A 16,758-nucleotide genomic window follows, 5' to 3' on the forward strand; every position below is an offset into this window, starting at 1 on the left:
GTTAAGAGAGGGGGAGAGTGTCCAGGTTTCAGTTGTTAAGGCTTGGATGAATTCTGTTTCATTTACAGCTGATTGGCAGTTCCATAAGCCAAAGGCGAAGAGAGAGTGAATGATTATAATTCACAGAGTGAAATTAGCAAGTACTCAGTCTGAAAACAACCTAAAAAACACTAATCCAAACAAAAACAAAAATAAAAGTGCCACATAAGCCAAAGCTATTATAAAGCTTTAAAAGTCTATGTAAAACATGTCTGAAGAAACCATGACTTTTTTAGGCTTGCACTAAATGTATAAATGAAGAACTGTTCCTTCAGTACAGGCAGCCCTGATGACGCTGTGCAACTGTGTGACGTCTGTGTGACGTGCCCCCTCATGCCTTGATGTCTATGGATCGCTGCTGTGCTAATGAGTAGCTCTGTTTATGAGGTCATGCCTCCTGCAGTCACACATGAAAGTTACCCATAAGCTCTCAGTGCAGCTGAGAATCAGGACTTCCAAATGTGACGTCAAGAAGTCAACATCTACATGGCAGACAGAACTGATGGTGTATCAGAGCAAATAGAGCATGCAAAAGAATAAACTCCATATGCTGCATATGGCCAGCAGTGGAGTGATTCAGACTGCTTAAACCTCCAGCACTGCTACACTGCTGTGACACAGCACATGGGCCTGAACAGTGCAGTGCCCCACACAAGGACATAAAAAGTGGCACCTATGTCTGAAAGGCTAATATCCCTGTCTGCACAAATGCCCCCAAATAGGAGCTAATTGCAACAGGAAATGCATATTTTTAGGCTTTTCAGCAAAGTGGTGAGCCCAGACAGAAAAAGGCATGTGGCAAAACTAAGTCATGTGTCCGTATGAAAAGATCTGTCATTGAGGACATGTGCACATTTGACTCAGCCAGCTGCACACTGGCCTGATAATGTCAATATCATTTCCTTCATCTCCAGTCAACTCAACGCCCGCTCCTTGTCACTGAAACAAGCTGGAAATGTTGAACTCCCACACTCACCCAATGACAGTGCTTGGGCTGTATAAATAAACCACTCAGTGTCAGTAATTCAGAGGAATCTAGACTTTCTCCCCAGTAATCTCCTGCATCTCCACCCTGTCTTTAAAGGAATAGTTTCACTTTTACGGGGGAAAACACTTAGGCCCAATCGCTTAAAACTCATGTAATTAATTTAATAAAGCAGAAAGCAGGAACAGTCATCTTATGTCGAGTGTTTCCATGAGCACCAAACTCTTGTTAGAAAACCTCTCACCTTTGGTCTGACGGACTACCTGAAGAATGACAAAGCTGCTGCTTCTGGTCGCATAGCTCTCCACTTCAAGCTGGAACTCAGACTGCAGTTTGAAGGCAGCAGTGAAAACGGATCTGTGTGTCCAGGAGCTGGTGGTCGCTGCCAGAGGCCCCATAGAGTCTGAGCTAAAGGACGTTCTCGAGAACCTCCATGATTTAGTCTAAATTTGTCTCAATCAGAGCCGATGGCATGGTGGCATGCATTAAGAATAACTACACTGCAAAAAAAACAAGTTGGGTGAACTCAAAATTTCAAGGCAACAAACTTGATACAATTTTAAGTTGGACAATTAAACTAAATATTTTAAGTTTTGTTTTTGAGTTTGCTCAACTCTGAATTCAGATTTTTGTCAACTCAACTGTAAATTGTACTAACTTATAATTTTACATTATAAGTTATAATAACTTTTAATCCTTACTTCTGCCAACTTCTGCAATGTGCTGAATTGGCACAATTGAAATGCCGCTATGAAATGTCAGCTAATGTTGCGACAAAAATTTTGAGTTAGCATTGATACGCTAATGGCTACTCTTGTAGCTGTAACAAGCAGCGCCCCTAGCATCAGTTAGCTTCTAGCATCAGTTAGCCGCTAGCTTTCGCTAATGACCGAATTTCACCGCTTTCCTGCATTTCACAACAAAGAAACGAGAGTTAGCAGAACTATTGTCCCTTGTTGTGAACCTCAACTTAAAGTAACAACAACTCACAAACTTGTTTTTGAGCAGACAACTGACTTCCTTTGTTGTGCTAACTTACATTGTTGCCCTAAATGTCAATAATTTATATTTCCAAGTTTTACCAACTTAAAGCTGTTTTAGGCCAAAAAATACAAGTTGGCTTTTTTGCAGTGTACACAGTAACATCAGTATTCTTGATGATGGTCTCATTTGCTTATATGATGTTATATAATATTCATAATTATGCTTTCATTAGTGTATAATCACCCGAAACAAAGAATTATCACTTCGTAGGGAGCAGGTTTTCTTCCATGGAGCATCATAATGTTTCTGCTGCAGTCCAGAACAAACAAACCAAACAAATGTTTTTACCTTACCTGATTCTATCTAATTCTGTCCAAAGGTAGCAACACATGATTGCAGGCACCTAAATGAACATGTTATATGTTATTATTCAGTGGCTGTGAAAACATTCATATATCTGTGTTAAAAGCCTGAGGAAGGTTTAACTGACTGGTTTTACTGGTTAGTTTCCAGATGGAAGTGTTCCATCTGTACAAATATAACGCAGGGTTGTGCTGCAAAAATTATGATGCATTGGGGAAAAAAACAGTGATGCTGAAAAACTGTTAATGCTGTGTGATTTGGGCCAGAAACGACACACACACTCATGTTTCTTCCTGTGACTCATGTGGCTTCAAGAAAACATGTAACCCAGCAACAGCACATGAAGCCAAGGATGGCTGGAAGTAAAAAAACATGACCTGACACCCCCCACTTCACCAACTCACCCTCATTCTGTCTCACATGTAAAGCTGTCATGTCCAGGACGACCATGCACATGCTAACTCCTCAACAACATGTGCAGCCCTCAGCATCTTCTTCAGACTCGCCCCCCTAAAATGTGTGTTGGTGTAATCAGATTAATTTAGGAGCTAATTTGTTGCTGTCGAGTGTGTCTGGCTGCCGTCAGTAGCTCAGATCCATAACTTATCGAAAGCTGATTAACACATCATTCCTCCTGCTTGTGCCCACTAAGAACGCCGAGCTGTGCGGTTGTCAGGATTACTTAAGTGTGAACGGAAGACCAAGGCATCCAGACGTGAGAGCTGTGTATTAACTCTCACTCCTGTCACCACAGCTTCCATCACAGTCCATCCTCTAGCGGGGCTTTACATGTTAAAATATAGCACCATAATTCATCATATTTCATACAATTACAAGGGTTTACCTTACTACGAATGTAGAAATGAAGGATGTGATGATAAAGAGGCAGATGGCCTGGAGGCGAGACAGAAAGATTGTGTCCCCACAGTGATGACTGTGTCCAGCCTCGACCCAGTGTCCTTGAACAAGGCACTGAATGTCATTACAGGAAGCAGCTGCCCCTGGCCTTTGACCCCTCCGGTGAAATGTGGACAGATGCTAAATCCCAACCACTGAAGGCATGAACCCTGCTACTCTGCCTCTGATTGGCTGACACTAACGCTCTTACCACAACCAATCTCACTCTTCGTGCCTTAACTTGGGGATGACAGTGTGATGTCACAAGATCACCGCCGTCTTGGTTTGAGGGAAAGCAGGTGTGTGGTCTCTGGTCTGTACAATGCAAAGTCTAGAGTGAGCTTTAATTTCACAACCTTGACTTACATTTAAAATTAAGACCAACATGTCATGTGGCTATTTTGAAGCCCTTTCTATTGATATGAATGCATAATATGAGATTTGCCAATGAATCGTGCCCATACGAGTAACTCGTAATGCTAACACTTAATTTCTATTTTTATTTTACCTAACATGCATTTAAAGCTGTCTGTTACTTTGGTACATGTTGGGAAGGTGACCATTAGAGCCCGACGGTTTCCCATTAAATATTTAGCTAGCTTCAGTCGGAAATATAGCACCTATAATGGCCAAAAGTCAAAACAATATGGCAGAGATGCTTGCTTCAAATATAAACAAATGTTAACTTATGCTGTTGTGACCAAGGGGGAGCAGAAGAGGCTGGCCTGGCAAGCTACCAAAATTGTGGTGTGTTGTAAGGGAACGTTTCATTCACTTTGAACTCTTCTTTTAAATGAACGTAAAGTAATGAGTAGTCTCAGTGAGTGATTTGTTCATTTTCACACAGTACGTTCCCTCATCACATGGCAGCTGCATAAACTCAGTCAGGACAGGAAACAGAAATGATTCATTCACAACTTAACTATGTGTCCTCAAGTTTGAGTGTCTCGTTCATCTGTCACGTGACGTGAGGCAGCTCAGCCACAGGGCTGTTGGATGAGCAGTAAGCACAGTGGTTTGTTCATGATTGGGAATTCATACCGATCAGTCTTTTGTTATTTTGTCATGTGACAGCTACCTAGTCATTGTAGAGGAGCTGAATGATTTGTTCACGATGCATAACAATGCTGCGCCGATCACCATCCTAGTGGTCCCAGTACTGTGGTGCGTCTTTGCTCCTCGTTTTCACACGTGTATTATACTTTGTCAACTGAAGCAAACCATGTTGCCTTCAGTGTTTGAGTTTTTGCGTTCTTTTTTTCACCCTCAAGAGCACTAGATAAAATGAACAAAATGAGCAAAATTACTTAAAGAAAGATTCATTCAATTTACCGTCCGAGAGCTATTGATCCAAGTCAGTAAAAAGACTTTAACTTCCCAACAAAGGTTTTCTCTCATCAGAGTGAACCTTTCACCATGCCATCGCCGCATGACGTGACAAAGTGACAAGTAGGATCATTTTCCTATTGATTTTCATACAAACAGACTTCTTTGCTGGTGTCGCTGCCTGTTGGCCATTAAAAAGAAAACAGGTTTAACGAACTTCAGGATTGGCTTCAGGTTTCAGGCCTGTTGCAGCCTTGAATTTTGACCCTCTTTCTCATAAAAATGCAGCACAGAGGAATGTGGGTCAGCATGCTGGCTTGCATACTGCAAAATGCAACCGGATGCAGTTGGACATCCTGGTATTTTTTGGCACTGTGAATTTGACACACAGTAATGGGACATACTTAATATTTTTTGGCACACTAAATAGTATGGCAGTATGGGTAATGGAAGACCCCCGTAACATCTGATATTTTGAGTAATTCATCCCCAAATGCAATTTAATCCAAGACTGAAGCTGCGTGTTGCTCCTTTTCAGCTCCCTTGGGAGCTCAGACAGTGTCATGCCTCGCGGTGGTGACTTTTTGCAGCCAGGCGACATCTAAAAATGTTCCCCCAATAGGCTAATAAGCTGTACTTTTTGCCAGTGAGCCGAGGAGACAAACCAAGTAGGGGGAGGTGGGGGGATCTCTGCAGCAGGCCCGTCTCATGCAGCCGTAGCAGGATGGTAAATTGGAGCTGGCGTGATAGGTCCTGACAGCAGCACAGTCTTGGCCATGAGCACAAACTGCCTTGCTTACGTAACCAGCCCATTGTTGCCTCCCTGTCACTGTCATTAAAATTCATGAGAATCACATGAAATCATGCCTCAAACACTTGTTTGCTGCAACAGCAGAAGACGCAAGGTCTGATCAAAGTCAAAAAGATGAGATGAGGTAAAAAGGAAACACAAGAAGAAAATCTGTGAAACTGATAGATTTATGATCCCATCCAACCTGTAAGTTACACTGTGGGCAAAGAACACAGGCGCCACAGTTAAACTCACCATTGTGTTAACAGCTCGGCTGAAATAACACCAACTCCCCTTCACACCTACAAGGCTCTGCTGACATTTTGCCACCTGTTAATGGCACTGCTGACATCAAAAGATGAACACTGGAGGATTTATTTATAGCTGTACATCTGTGAAGAGATAGAGCTTTGAGACGGATGCGAGACATCATCTTCTTTAGAGCAGCATTTCGCAGTCACTTTGTCTCATGATGCTCTTCACAGGTTGCTCACGCTGTGCTGTAAATCAAAGAACTATTTTCTCTTTTAGGTTGTGGGATATGATTTAAGGAGACAGGGATGCTAAAAACTAGTCAGCCTTTTACAAATAGACCTGTTGAGAAAATAGGGATAACATATTTTCCATCCTGTAAGCCATTTCACCCAATCATAAAATACGCTACAGAACAAATTAATCTATTTTAAATAAGTGATATTTCTTGATCTTTAATATCTCTGATCTATTGTATGTCTCAGCTGCCCCTTGAGCAAGGAACTTAAAGGGTTGGTTCTGCATTTAAATGAAGGTTTTTTTTTAACTTATGGCTTCTGTACAAAATTTGTACATGTACATACATCTATATAACTGTTTATTACACAGGGCTGCAAATCATTTTAAAGAAGTATTCTTATGGTCTCCATCCACCTGGATGAGTCAGGAAAATAGCTGGAGAGAATAAATGGCAAACCTTCACCCTCATTAATAATTACTACCAAGGTGCCTTTGAGCCAGGCACTTGAACCTGAGCTGCTCCAGCAGAGCTGTTGAGTCACCTGCCACTGTGACAGGTACTGTGGTGGAGTGACAGCATGGATGAATTACTGAACGGGCCTACTGGGCACAGGTCCAGCATCCGCCCCAGCCTTCACCTGGGAATTCCCCTTGAAGCGGCACGTAACACTGAACAAAAAGACAGAGACCCAAAATGACCAAACAAGACACCAAATGGCTACACAGATACAAAATGACCAAAAAAAAAAAGACACAAACTGACTACAAAGAGACACAAAAATGATGCACAACGACTACAAAGACACATAAAACAACAACAATAGAGGCAAAACCACCACAAAGTCTTGCTCCTGTGTAGGAGTGGTGGTGGGGCCTTTTGCATGCCCAGGGGCCCAGTGTCTCATGATTCATCCATGTGTGGAAGAATGTGAATATGAACCACATTAGTGCTCTGTCAACCTTCCAGAGTAAAATCAAAAAGAACATTTGATTCTATTATGGCCAAATATTCAGTGTACTACTTTTAAATATTTCCATGTTTGACTCCAGGGGATGTTATCTAAAAATACAATATGTTAACCCTAAATCATTGGGATCCGATCCTCACACACACTCTCTCACAGAGAGAAAGGTGCTTGTATGACCACAGTCCTCTCTCTCTCTCACACACAGTTACATACACACTGATATATTGATGCAGGTGTTTCCACACTGTTCAGATGGAATGATTTATTCATAATCATGATAGCATAATAAAACAATGAACATTGAAAGCACTGACAGTTGAACCCAAGGCCTCTCACACACAGCATGCACCACCCCGACCCCAGCGTTCACAGAGACACTGAACATTCCTAACGCCAGGACACACCTGGCTTCTGAAAGTCCTCCTTTTTTATTCTCTGCCCCAGTCAGTTTTTTCCTTGTTTTTTTTTTTTAATCCTTTAAATATATTTTGATATAAAAACAAGCCCACGTATGATGAATCGACCATGTTTGTGAACTGCCTCTCCCCCCCGTCTCCTGTTATTGTCCTGCCACCCACCCAACACTCCTCCGAACTGTATTGGTTGGAAGGCAAACATGATAATGGCCCCCAATCCTCTCTCTTCCTGTTCACTCTCTTTATTGACACATGGGGAAAAAATCCCAGTCTGATGGGGTGATGGTGGAGGAGACAGCACTAAAAAAAAAACAAAAAAAAAAACGGTTTGATAACCTCCCTGAAAAAAAAGAAAGCAATAAAAAAGATTTCTTAAAAAAAGTAATTAAAATAAAAAATAAAACTACAACAGTCCAGTTGAAAAAAACGTGCTGGAGGGAAGTCTGGAGCTCTGTAGACTGGAGGCACTTTAGCACAGAGCGAAGGCCCCACACCTGACACCACGCCGAGGGAAGGGGATGGAGGGAACGAGGGAGGGAGGGAGGGAGGGAGGGAAGGATGGAATGACAGAGAGCTGGGCTGATTTCATGCAGAGCCACACGGTGATACAGAGATCCAGGAATGATGGAGAGGGACGTGGGGGAAGAAGAAAGAGCACCTGACAAACGTGGAGGAAAAGGCCAGCCTCCCCTCTAGTTAATGCCATGTTCAGGAGAGGAGGAGGAGGGGAGGAAAAGAAAGAGAGACAGAGACAGAGAGAGAGAGAGAGAGAGAGAGAGAGAGAGAGAGAGAGAGAGAGAGAGAGAGAGAGAGAGAGAGAGAGAGCAGTGGCAGGTACAGAAGGAGGAAAGAGCAGTGGCCCATCGGGAGAAGAGGAAACTGTCTGGCAAAAGCTATACAACACAAACAGAAAAACAGTCCTTGTATGGAAGCAAGAGGGCGGCTGGTGGACGCCTGAGGGCGGGGGAGGGGGCGCAGTATGGCAGTCCCACAGATCAACAGGCTGGGCAGGCAGGAGGAAGGTCCTGTGGTCCCTCTTCTTCTCCTTCTCCTCCTCCTCCTACTTTACAGCTGTGCTGGGCTGTGTCTTGCCCCCCCCTCCTCTCCCCCCGTCGCCCCCCCCTGGGCCTCCTCTTCACAGGTAGAGCTCCTTGGCTCTGATATGCTGCAGCTTCTCCCTCAGCATGCGGAAGGAGGGCCGCACAACGGAGTCCAGGGTCCAGCACTGCTTCATCAGGTCGTACACCACGGGCGGGCAGCCGTCTGGGGCGTCCATCTTGTATCCCTTCTCTACTCGGGGCACCACCTCTTTCAGCGGCTGCAACACAGAGAGAGATGATTGGTATTCAGCTGATGTGACTCAACTGCACCACGACATCTCAGGCAAAGGTTATTCTTCAAAACAACTAAATATGTAAATGTAACAAAGTGGTGAAGCATGCAGAAATAATTAAATTCATGATACAGAACACATTTTGTCACATTTTCATCACCCGCTCCAGCAGTCTAATGGCACAAATCTAATTATTTGGAGGTCAGCACTGAAGGAACAAGACATTTCACTAATCCTGTGGAAAAATAAATAAGAAAAATAAACACTGTTCCCAGCGATGAAGCCTGCCACCTGCTGGTATACCTCAGAAGTCTGCTGTTCGGGTACTTACAATTCTAGGGTAAGGCACACGGCCAAAGGAGTAGATCTCCCAAAGTAGGATTCCATAACTCCAGACGTCTGACTTGGTGGAAAACCTCTGTCGGACAAAAAAAAAAAAAAAGGGGGAGTCAAAATTCACACATCAAAAATTCAGAGAGCAGTCTTGGTCTGTTTGTTTTAATGCAACTTAAGCTCAAGTGAGGAACCATGAATAGAATGACAACAAATAGAAAAGTAACATCAAATGTGTTCAGTAAATTTGACTGCATAAGCTCCAAAGAGATCTGAAGATTAAGGATAGCAGGCTTCCTCTTCAACTGCTGCCATTAAAGAAAGTCCTGACTGAGATTACAGTCCATCTGAACCAGTAAACAAAAAAAAGGGTGCCGTGAGAAAAACATTAGATAAAAGCTGCCTAACATTTTCTACAAACACATTGAGCCTAATGCAAAAAACACCAGTACGAACACATTTGTTCTTAATTTCTTAATCTAAGTGTGAATTTAATGAGTGATTTAAAAAAATTTGTTGTACTGTAGAATTTTCTCTTAGATTTAAATGAAACTCATGAATAATCCAAACCCGTCGTCGGACAGTCCAATGTTTGGTAATTCTGTGATTCTAATCCAGTACACTTCTTGTAAATTATCTCCTCCCAGTGTGCTTGCTGTCTGTTCTGTGTGTATGCTGAAAAACAAAACCGGTGTTCATATGCAGGACTCTGTAAATGAGAAACAAACAAGGTGGCTTGGACGATCCACACAACATTATTCTGTTTATGCTAGTGCACAGGACGGAGGATGTATAAAGAGAAAGGAGGTCGGACCAAAAGGGACTGTAAATCTAACATTCTGATGGAGCGCTGATGGGGATGGGTGTATTTGTTTCGGTGTTGAGTTTAAATATTAACAACTTTCTCCAGAATCACAGACTCCACCTTTAATGCGACTTTGGCATCAAATTAAAAACATTGTTTTGTTTTTAATCTCACTTACGCTGGTACTCAAGTTAAATTAGGTGAAGCAAGACTGGAGGAGGACAGATTTAAAAAAATATGGAAAAATTTGGTAGAGTACATAAAATCAATTAGATCTGACTTTATCTGAGCTGACCATCATTAGAAGGAAAAGTACCCTGGTTCGTAGCTACAGAAGTTGAAAAGTTATGTTTTTTTTAATTTTATTTTTTATTATAATTATTTTATTGTTTTTTTGCTTATTTTTTATTTCTAAAATTTTGCTACACTGGAACAAATTGCTGTTTGATTAGTCATAATTTTTGGATGACATTGGATGACTATTTCAGTTGCACAATTTTATTGAAGCGAATAAAAATGTAAAGTTAATTTATATCTTATCCAAGATGAAAGATGGCAAGTGTAATCTGAAGATGTATTATTGGAGGGATTTGATTTATGTATACCAGATGTATGCAAAATGTTTGTTAAAATGTTCAATAAAAAGAAAGTTAAAAAAAAAAGGAAAAAAAAAAAAAAAAAAAAAATTTGGTGAAGCAGATGAAAACAAATGCCAAGAAAGCAGCAGCACATTAGCCCCGGCCTGCTACCCGTCTGCCCCGTCGTCTCTCACCTTCTCTCGTAGAGCTTCGGGGGAGGTCCATTTGACGGGCAGCTTGGCGGTGTCCTGTATGGAGGAGGCCTCCTTGGTGAGGCCGAAGTCGCTGACCTTGGCGATGTTGTCGTCGGACACCAGCACGTTACGAGCTGCCAGGTCTCTGTGCACGAAGTTGTTGGCCTCCAGGTACTCCATGGCTTCACACACATCACTGTGTGATACAGCGGGACAGGAGAGATGATGAGTGAGGGCTGCATGACTCAGATAATAACAACCCACAGGTGTGCATCTACTCCTTAATCTATGTGGACATATTTGTGGCTGTGGTTATGACTTGCCACATCAGATAACAACTGAAGTGCAGATCTAACTAATGCAAAAAGATGGGGAAGGTGAAAGATTAAAAAAAAAAAAAAACGGTAAATGTGAAAATATTCCTCGATTACTTGCTTTATATTCATACAAATTTCATGTCTTGTGCTGAATTTGACAGTATGTAGGTCACAAGGATTTGCAAATTTATGCGTTCTGATTTTATTATGTTTTTGACAGCGTCACTACTTATTTCGGAATCGGGGTTGTAAAATATAATCCCTTGCATATCTCTCACATGTTCATTCAAGGGTGGTGTGGCCCACACTGTAAATGAATCATAAAATACTTCTATGTGGATGCACGTTTTATTCGTACTGATAGGATTGTTTACACTCATTTTACCACTGCGCAGTGTAACAGCATCAGCTAAATGAGTGTTAAATTAAGAATAAATAAAGACTTTAAAGCACTTGACTTGCAGATAAAGCAGCCATTTATCAAAGCAAACACTCTGCATGATGGTTGCTTGTGTAAACAAAGGCTTCTTTTATGTTCCCAGTCGAGAGCGTGACACTGCTCTTTTGAAACTCGATTCAGATCCTGACAGCTAAAAGAGCAGCAGTTTAGCTCTAGACCCTGAGCTGTGCTGATTTAACATTTGTCTTTTCCAACTGTTGTAATAAATACTTGAGCAGTGATGAAGAGGACTCACAGTGAGAACTTGAGTAAGCAGTCTCCTCCGAGCACAGTCCGTCCCCGGGAGCGCAGGTAGTCCACTAGGCTGCCCTGTGACACAGTTTAGAGGAGGAGGACATTTTTAGCATGGCTGGTTCCAGTTAAAAACAAGTCTCTGACCCCAAAAGTGTTGATGTATTCTCAACAGAGCTACATAGGACTATTCTATGTCAAAAATACATTATTAGAGCATGACAAATCACAAATAAAAAATTCAAGGTAGCTGCAAACAAGACGGAGTGTCGTTCAAATAGCACGTCATTCTTATATATTTGTTATTTAGATTATTAATATAAGCTTTAACTGTAGTCATTTCATTGCTGAATTCCATAAATACTTTACAATCTTTTATTTGAGAGTTCATACAAAACAAGCAAGGATGAAGTCAAGAAACAACACAAGAATAAGTGGCATATATTACGTTGAGTCCTGTTAGGACGTAAGTGCTTTTGGGATGCAAGTGCAGGTGTTTTTTGTGTGTGTGCTGTGTGTTGATTATGTGTGTAGGTGATCAGTAAAGAGCTGGGTCTTCAGGCTCTTTTTGAAAATTGAGAGGGATTCAGCAGATTGTATGGAGTTTGGAAGGTTGTTCCACCACCGGGGCTCTACAGAGGAGAAGAGTCTAGTTTGGGAATTTAATATACTCATTCATTTATACATACACTGGAATCCTGTGCAATATCAGTCTGTGGCAGTCTGTGGCCTAGAGGTTAGGAATCGGGCTTGCAACTGGAGAGTCGATTCTGGAGAGAATCCCGGTACTGACAGGTCTAGGACTGAAGTGCCCTTGAGCAAGGCACCTAACCCCCCCTGCACAGCTCCCCGGGCGCAGTAATGTGCTGCCCACTGCTCCTTGCATGGTGTGTTCACTTGTGTGTAAAAAAGGATGGGTTAAATGCAGAGGTTGAATTTCCCCATTGTGGGATTAATAAAGTAATCTTCTTCTTCTATCCTTGATTATTATGTGCAATATCCTACACAGTAGTGCAGCATCTTTTTTTAATATGTTATTTATTTTTACACAACAACGGTAGCATTTTTACCATAATTGAGTGTGAATGAGTGTGTGCATGTATGTGCAGTGTTTTTTTAGATGATGTACAGCAAATTTCCTTGTACCATTGGCGCAATGACAATTAGGTCTTCTGATTCTGACATTCATTTTTCTACTACTCTCATTTCTGTACATCAAATTTGAGGCTACTTTTAGCAGTCGATTAGCTTATCTTAGCATCAAGTCTGATTCTATTTTAAGAACCGGGTGAATGTGCATGAGCTCATTTCCATACCCAAAGTTAGACATAAATGGAGGTAAAAACACCCTTAAACATATGTTTGCACATTGATATTTGGCCTTCTCAACCACTCATTAGACCACGTCAGTGAGAAATACGGCAAAGAAAAGTGCAATTTCACCCACAGCATGTCGCACTGGTGGTATCTACAGTGTCGGTTCAACTAATTCATCACAAACCATTATTCAGTATATTCTGAATTATAGCTATTATTCAACTTCAGAAAGGTGAATAACGATTCATTCATTGCGCTTGTGTTATAACTGAATTCACAAAGTGCTTCACAGAATAAACTTTTATTAAAACATTTATTAACAGGGAGATGGCTTGAATGTAAATAAGTAACGAAATTCAACACTCATTTAAAATAAGGCCTATAAATGTGCCTTTAAAATTCGAAAGAACGCTGTGTAGCCTGCATAAATGATTACACATTGAAATTGATAGAAAAAACCTAAAAAGAAACTTGCTTAACTTGCACTCAGACTCCTCCTTACCATATCACCCACAACTATCTCAGCTAAAACAGTTTGTACGCCTGGTTTGAAGTGTGTGTGAGGTGTTCACATTCTCACCGCACAGCCTTCCTTTATAAAAACCAGTTTATGTGTACCAAAAGGTCGACATACTTTTTTGTGCCATTGATACATCTGGAACTAGGACATTATTGCTCCCAGCCAAAAAAAAAGGCCAATACACAATAGTAAAACAGCTTTGGTTTTTAGATCAATTCAACAAACAAAATACATATAAAATATGAGCAGACTCCCAAGACTGTTGCCACATTTTTAGAACATGTCTAAAAAAGAAAACGTGTGACAAACCTTAGCCATGTACTCTGTGACGATGTAGAGACTGCCCCTCTCCTCCACAATTACCCCTAACAACTGCACCAGGTTGTTGTGCCTCAGTTGCCTGTATGAAGAAGAAACAGAAAAATGTGACGATAAAACAATCTCTAATAGAAAACAACGTATACGGACATATTTTTGCAGTTAGTGTGAAGGACAGAGCAACAGCTGGAGGATCTTACGTCATGACGGAGGCCTCTGCGATGAAAGCCTGCGCTGTGGCGTCATTTTTGATGCACTTGACCGCCACCTTGGTCCCTCTGTAGTCTCCTACCATAACATCTGACAAGGACACAGACAGGGAGAAGTTTTAGTACGATATGAAGAGTGATAATTGCTCTGATGTACAAAATTATATGATGTACTTGTGAAATCAATTCCTTACCTCCAAACTCCCCTTTACCAATGGTCTGCAGAAGTTTCAGCTCCTTTCTGTTCAAGGCCCAGCCGCCTGCAAAGAGAGGACGCATAACGCTTAGACTTCCCAGTCAACAACACCTCTGCATGAAGTCTAATAATATTACCAGGAAAAAGCATGCCCCCACCCAGATATTTGTTATTATCAAAAGCACATTTGTACGATTTTGCAAGTAAAACACTGGCATCGAAGATGAAGTTTTCAAATATTCATGAGCAAGCTTCACATAAATCTTCAAGCCAGAGGAACACAGTTTTGATTCATCTATCATCTGGGAGGAAAAGTGTTGATTTATTTGAACATTTAGCTCTTCCCAGGTCTCTGGTGACAGAGTCAGCTGGGTCAGATGGGTACATGAAGAGGAATGAAAAGAGACAGAGGTGGAGGAAGACTCCGATTGACCTTGGGAGCTGGTGAAGCCCAGCAGTCGTCCCCAGACACACAAAGATTAATTACCCTCTGTTGATTAATGCTATTAGGACGAGGATGATGGAGGATTCTTGTAGGAGATGCAGGCTTTGTTTGTCTGCTGTGCATGTCTGGATTGTGTGTTTGCGAGGTTAACGTGACAGTATATAAACACAATAATGTCCCTGTGTGCATTGGTGCCAGTGTCCCTGTAGGGTGGTGTAATGAGCTCAGTGTGTCCTTACTCCTGGAGAACTCGTCTTGTGCTGCCACTGTCCCCTCCATCAGCTTGGGTTTAATCAGCCGGGTGCAAAGGCCATCAGCATCTTTGGTGTAATGCTGCGGACAGAGTGAGAGAGAACACAATTATCAGTATTTTCATGTTGCAAATTGCAATAAAAACCCAGGTTGGTTTCATTGTTTGACTTTTTTATAAATCTAATGTTTGTTGAAGAGTCAGCAGTATGTACTGCAATATTTTTATACAGTAAATAGCTGAAAGATCAAGCACAGATCAAAGATTAAATTTGAATGGTGAATCCGCGTAAGAGCTCTTGATATGCAAAACGAAAGTCAAGGTGATGTTCCCAGTGACTCTCTAGAGAAGAACATGAAGGTAGCGATGAAAGAAGATTCTGGTAAGAGTTGATGTGCGGGGGCTCTGTCGATTTAAATATGTACGGCATATCAGCTGAGTTGCCTTCACCAAAGAGAGAAAGCATGAGAGAACTTTTATCAACACATCAGTGTGAAGAGAAGAGGAGGATGATTGTCTTGAGGGAATTCCTTCCTCTTTTCCATCCAAAAGATAGAACAAAACAGGAGGAGATAGGTAGAATGGATATGCAGTGGGCATATGGGCGAGTTGTTTGACTGAAGTAGAGGAGCTGTTTCTATGGGAGTTATATATCAGATCGAGGATGTGCTGTTGAAGAGATGACCGGGTCAACAAACACGAAACAGCTCCAACTCCAAGGGAAATTATTAGGGTAAAGAAAAAAATGTGGTTCTGATTGACACATTATTTTATTATTATGTACAAAAAGACATTTAGATTAACAGATGAACCTATATATCTGGGCTGAGCTGCATCCAGCCTATGCACCCTTATCACACAAGTTCTTTCAAATCTTCTTTCAGTTTGACGCTTATCTCATCGGAAATGGATGCTTAGCTCATCATAGAAAGCTAAATTTACCATACTCAACCATGAATAGAATATATGCAATTCACCGAAGCCCAGTGCATCTGTACTGCAATCATACATCGATTGAGATGACAGGATCGGTCTTTTGAAATGAATGAACATCTGCTGAAGATTGACAGTGTGCGTAAGGCATCTGAGGAAGGCTGTGGAGCCGCTCCCCTGCCGGGAGCTGTGAAGGTTGTTGTGGGAACCGGCAGCAGAGGAGGAGGTGTGTGTGTGTGTGGGTGTGAGAGAGGTCAATGCACCTGATCCTTAACCCCCCCACCCCACAGAAACACAGCAAACCAAACAACCAGTCAATATTCACTAATCACCAGTGAAATCAGGTTGGTCTTATGAATGCAGATATGATATTTTGTTGATATTCAAATGTGTGAGACTACCAGTGAATCATTACTTCTTAACAAACATCAAACCTCTGTGTCATCACTGAACCAATAAAGCAGAAAGTAACAAAATACGTTATTATTAAAATTTTCTCCAATACTGTACAGGGTTCGTACACTTTAGCAGTGGTCAAATTCAAGCATTTTTTCAAGGACTTTCAAGGTCAATTTTCAAGCTTTTCCAGTATCTTACACCTGTTGTAAATTGCATGTTTTAGATGAGTACTTGCATATTAAAAGGGGGAGATCTCGCTGAACCATACCAACAGTGATGGTATTACTCTTTTAGGAGGAACGGTCTTCATTTCAGATAGGCTACTCATTATTTTTTACATTGAACATGTGATTATCTATATTCTATAGATGGATGTAGTCAGATTTCAAGATAAATACAGTAAGAATTTCAAGCATTTACAAGCACTTTATCCAAAATCCAAGCACTTTTTAAACCTTGAAAATACAACATTTAAATTCAAGCATTTTCAAGGATTTCAAGCACCCGTACAAACCCTGATTGTACTTAGGAACGATTTTGAGGCAGTTGTGCTTAAGCTATTTCTTTTATTTTGGTTTATTCTTTATTTTCTCAGTTCTAGAGCTGGCTGACAATGTTCATCCACTGTATGTATAGTGTTTAATAATGTTAAATATGCTT

General features: G+C 41.3%; 1 protein-coding gene across 1 annotated transcript in view; it reads right to left on the reverse strand.

The window, feature by feature from the left end:
- Positions 1-7,072: 7,072 nt before the first annotated feature.
- LOC131992197 (tyrosine-protein kinase CSK) overlaps positions 7,073-16,758 on the reverse strand; it is a 50,183-nt gene continuing 40,497 nt past the window's right edge. Inside the window, exons 6-13 of the mRNA XM_059357686.1 lie at positions 14,756-14,849; positions 14,070-14,135; positions 13,867-13,966; positions 13,658-13,748; positions 11,516-11,589; positions 10,504-10,699; positions 8,925-9,011; positions 7,073-8,578 (exon numbers count right to left, since the gene is read on the reverse strand). Coding sequence (XP_059213669.1) covers positions 8,396-8,578; positions 8,925-9,011; positions 10,504-10,699; positions 11,516-11,589; positions 13,658-13,748; positions 13,867-13,966; positions 14,070-14,135; positions 14,756-14,849 — 891 coding nt within the window. The 3' untranslated portion in view covers positions 7,073-8,395. The remainder of the gene's footprint in view (positions 8,579-8,924; positions 9,012-10,503; positions 10,700-11,515; positions 11,590-13,657; positions 13,749-13,866; positions 13,967-14,069; positions 14,136-14,755; positions 14,850-16,758) is intronic.

This window comes from Centropristis striata, chromosome 2 (genome assembly GCF_030273125.1).
Source record: "Centropristis striata isolate RG_2023a ecotype Rhode Island chromosome 2, C.striata_1.0, whole genome shotgun sequence".
Classification (NCBI taxonomy): Eukaryota; Metazoa; Chordata; class Actinopteri; order Perciformes; family Serranidae; genus Centropristis; species Centropristis striata.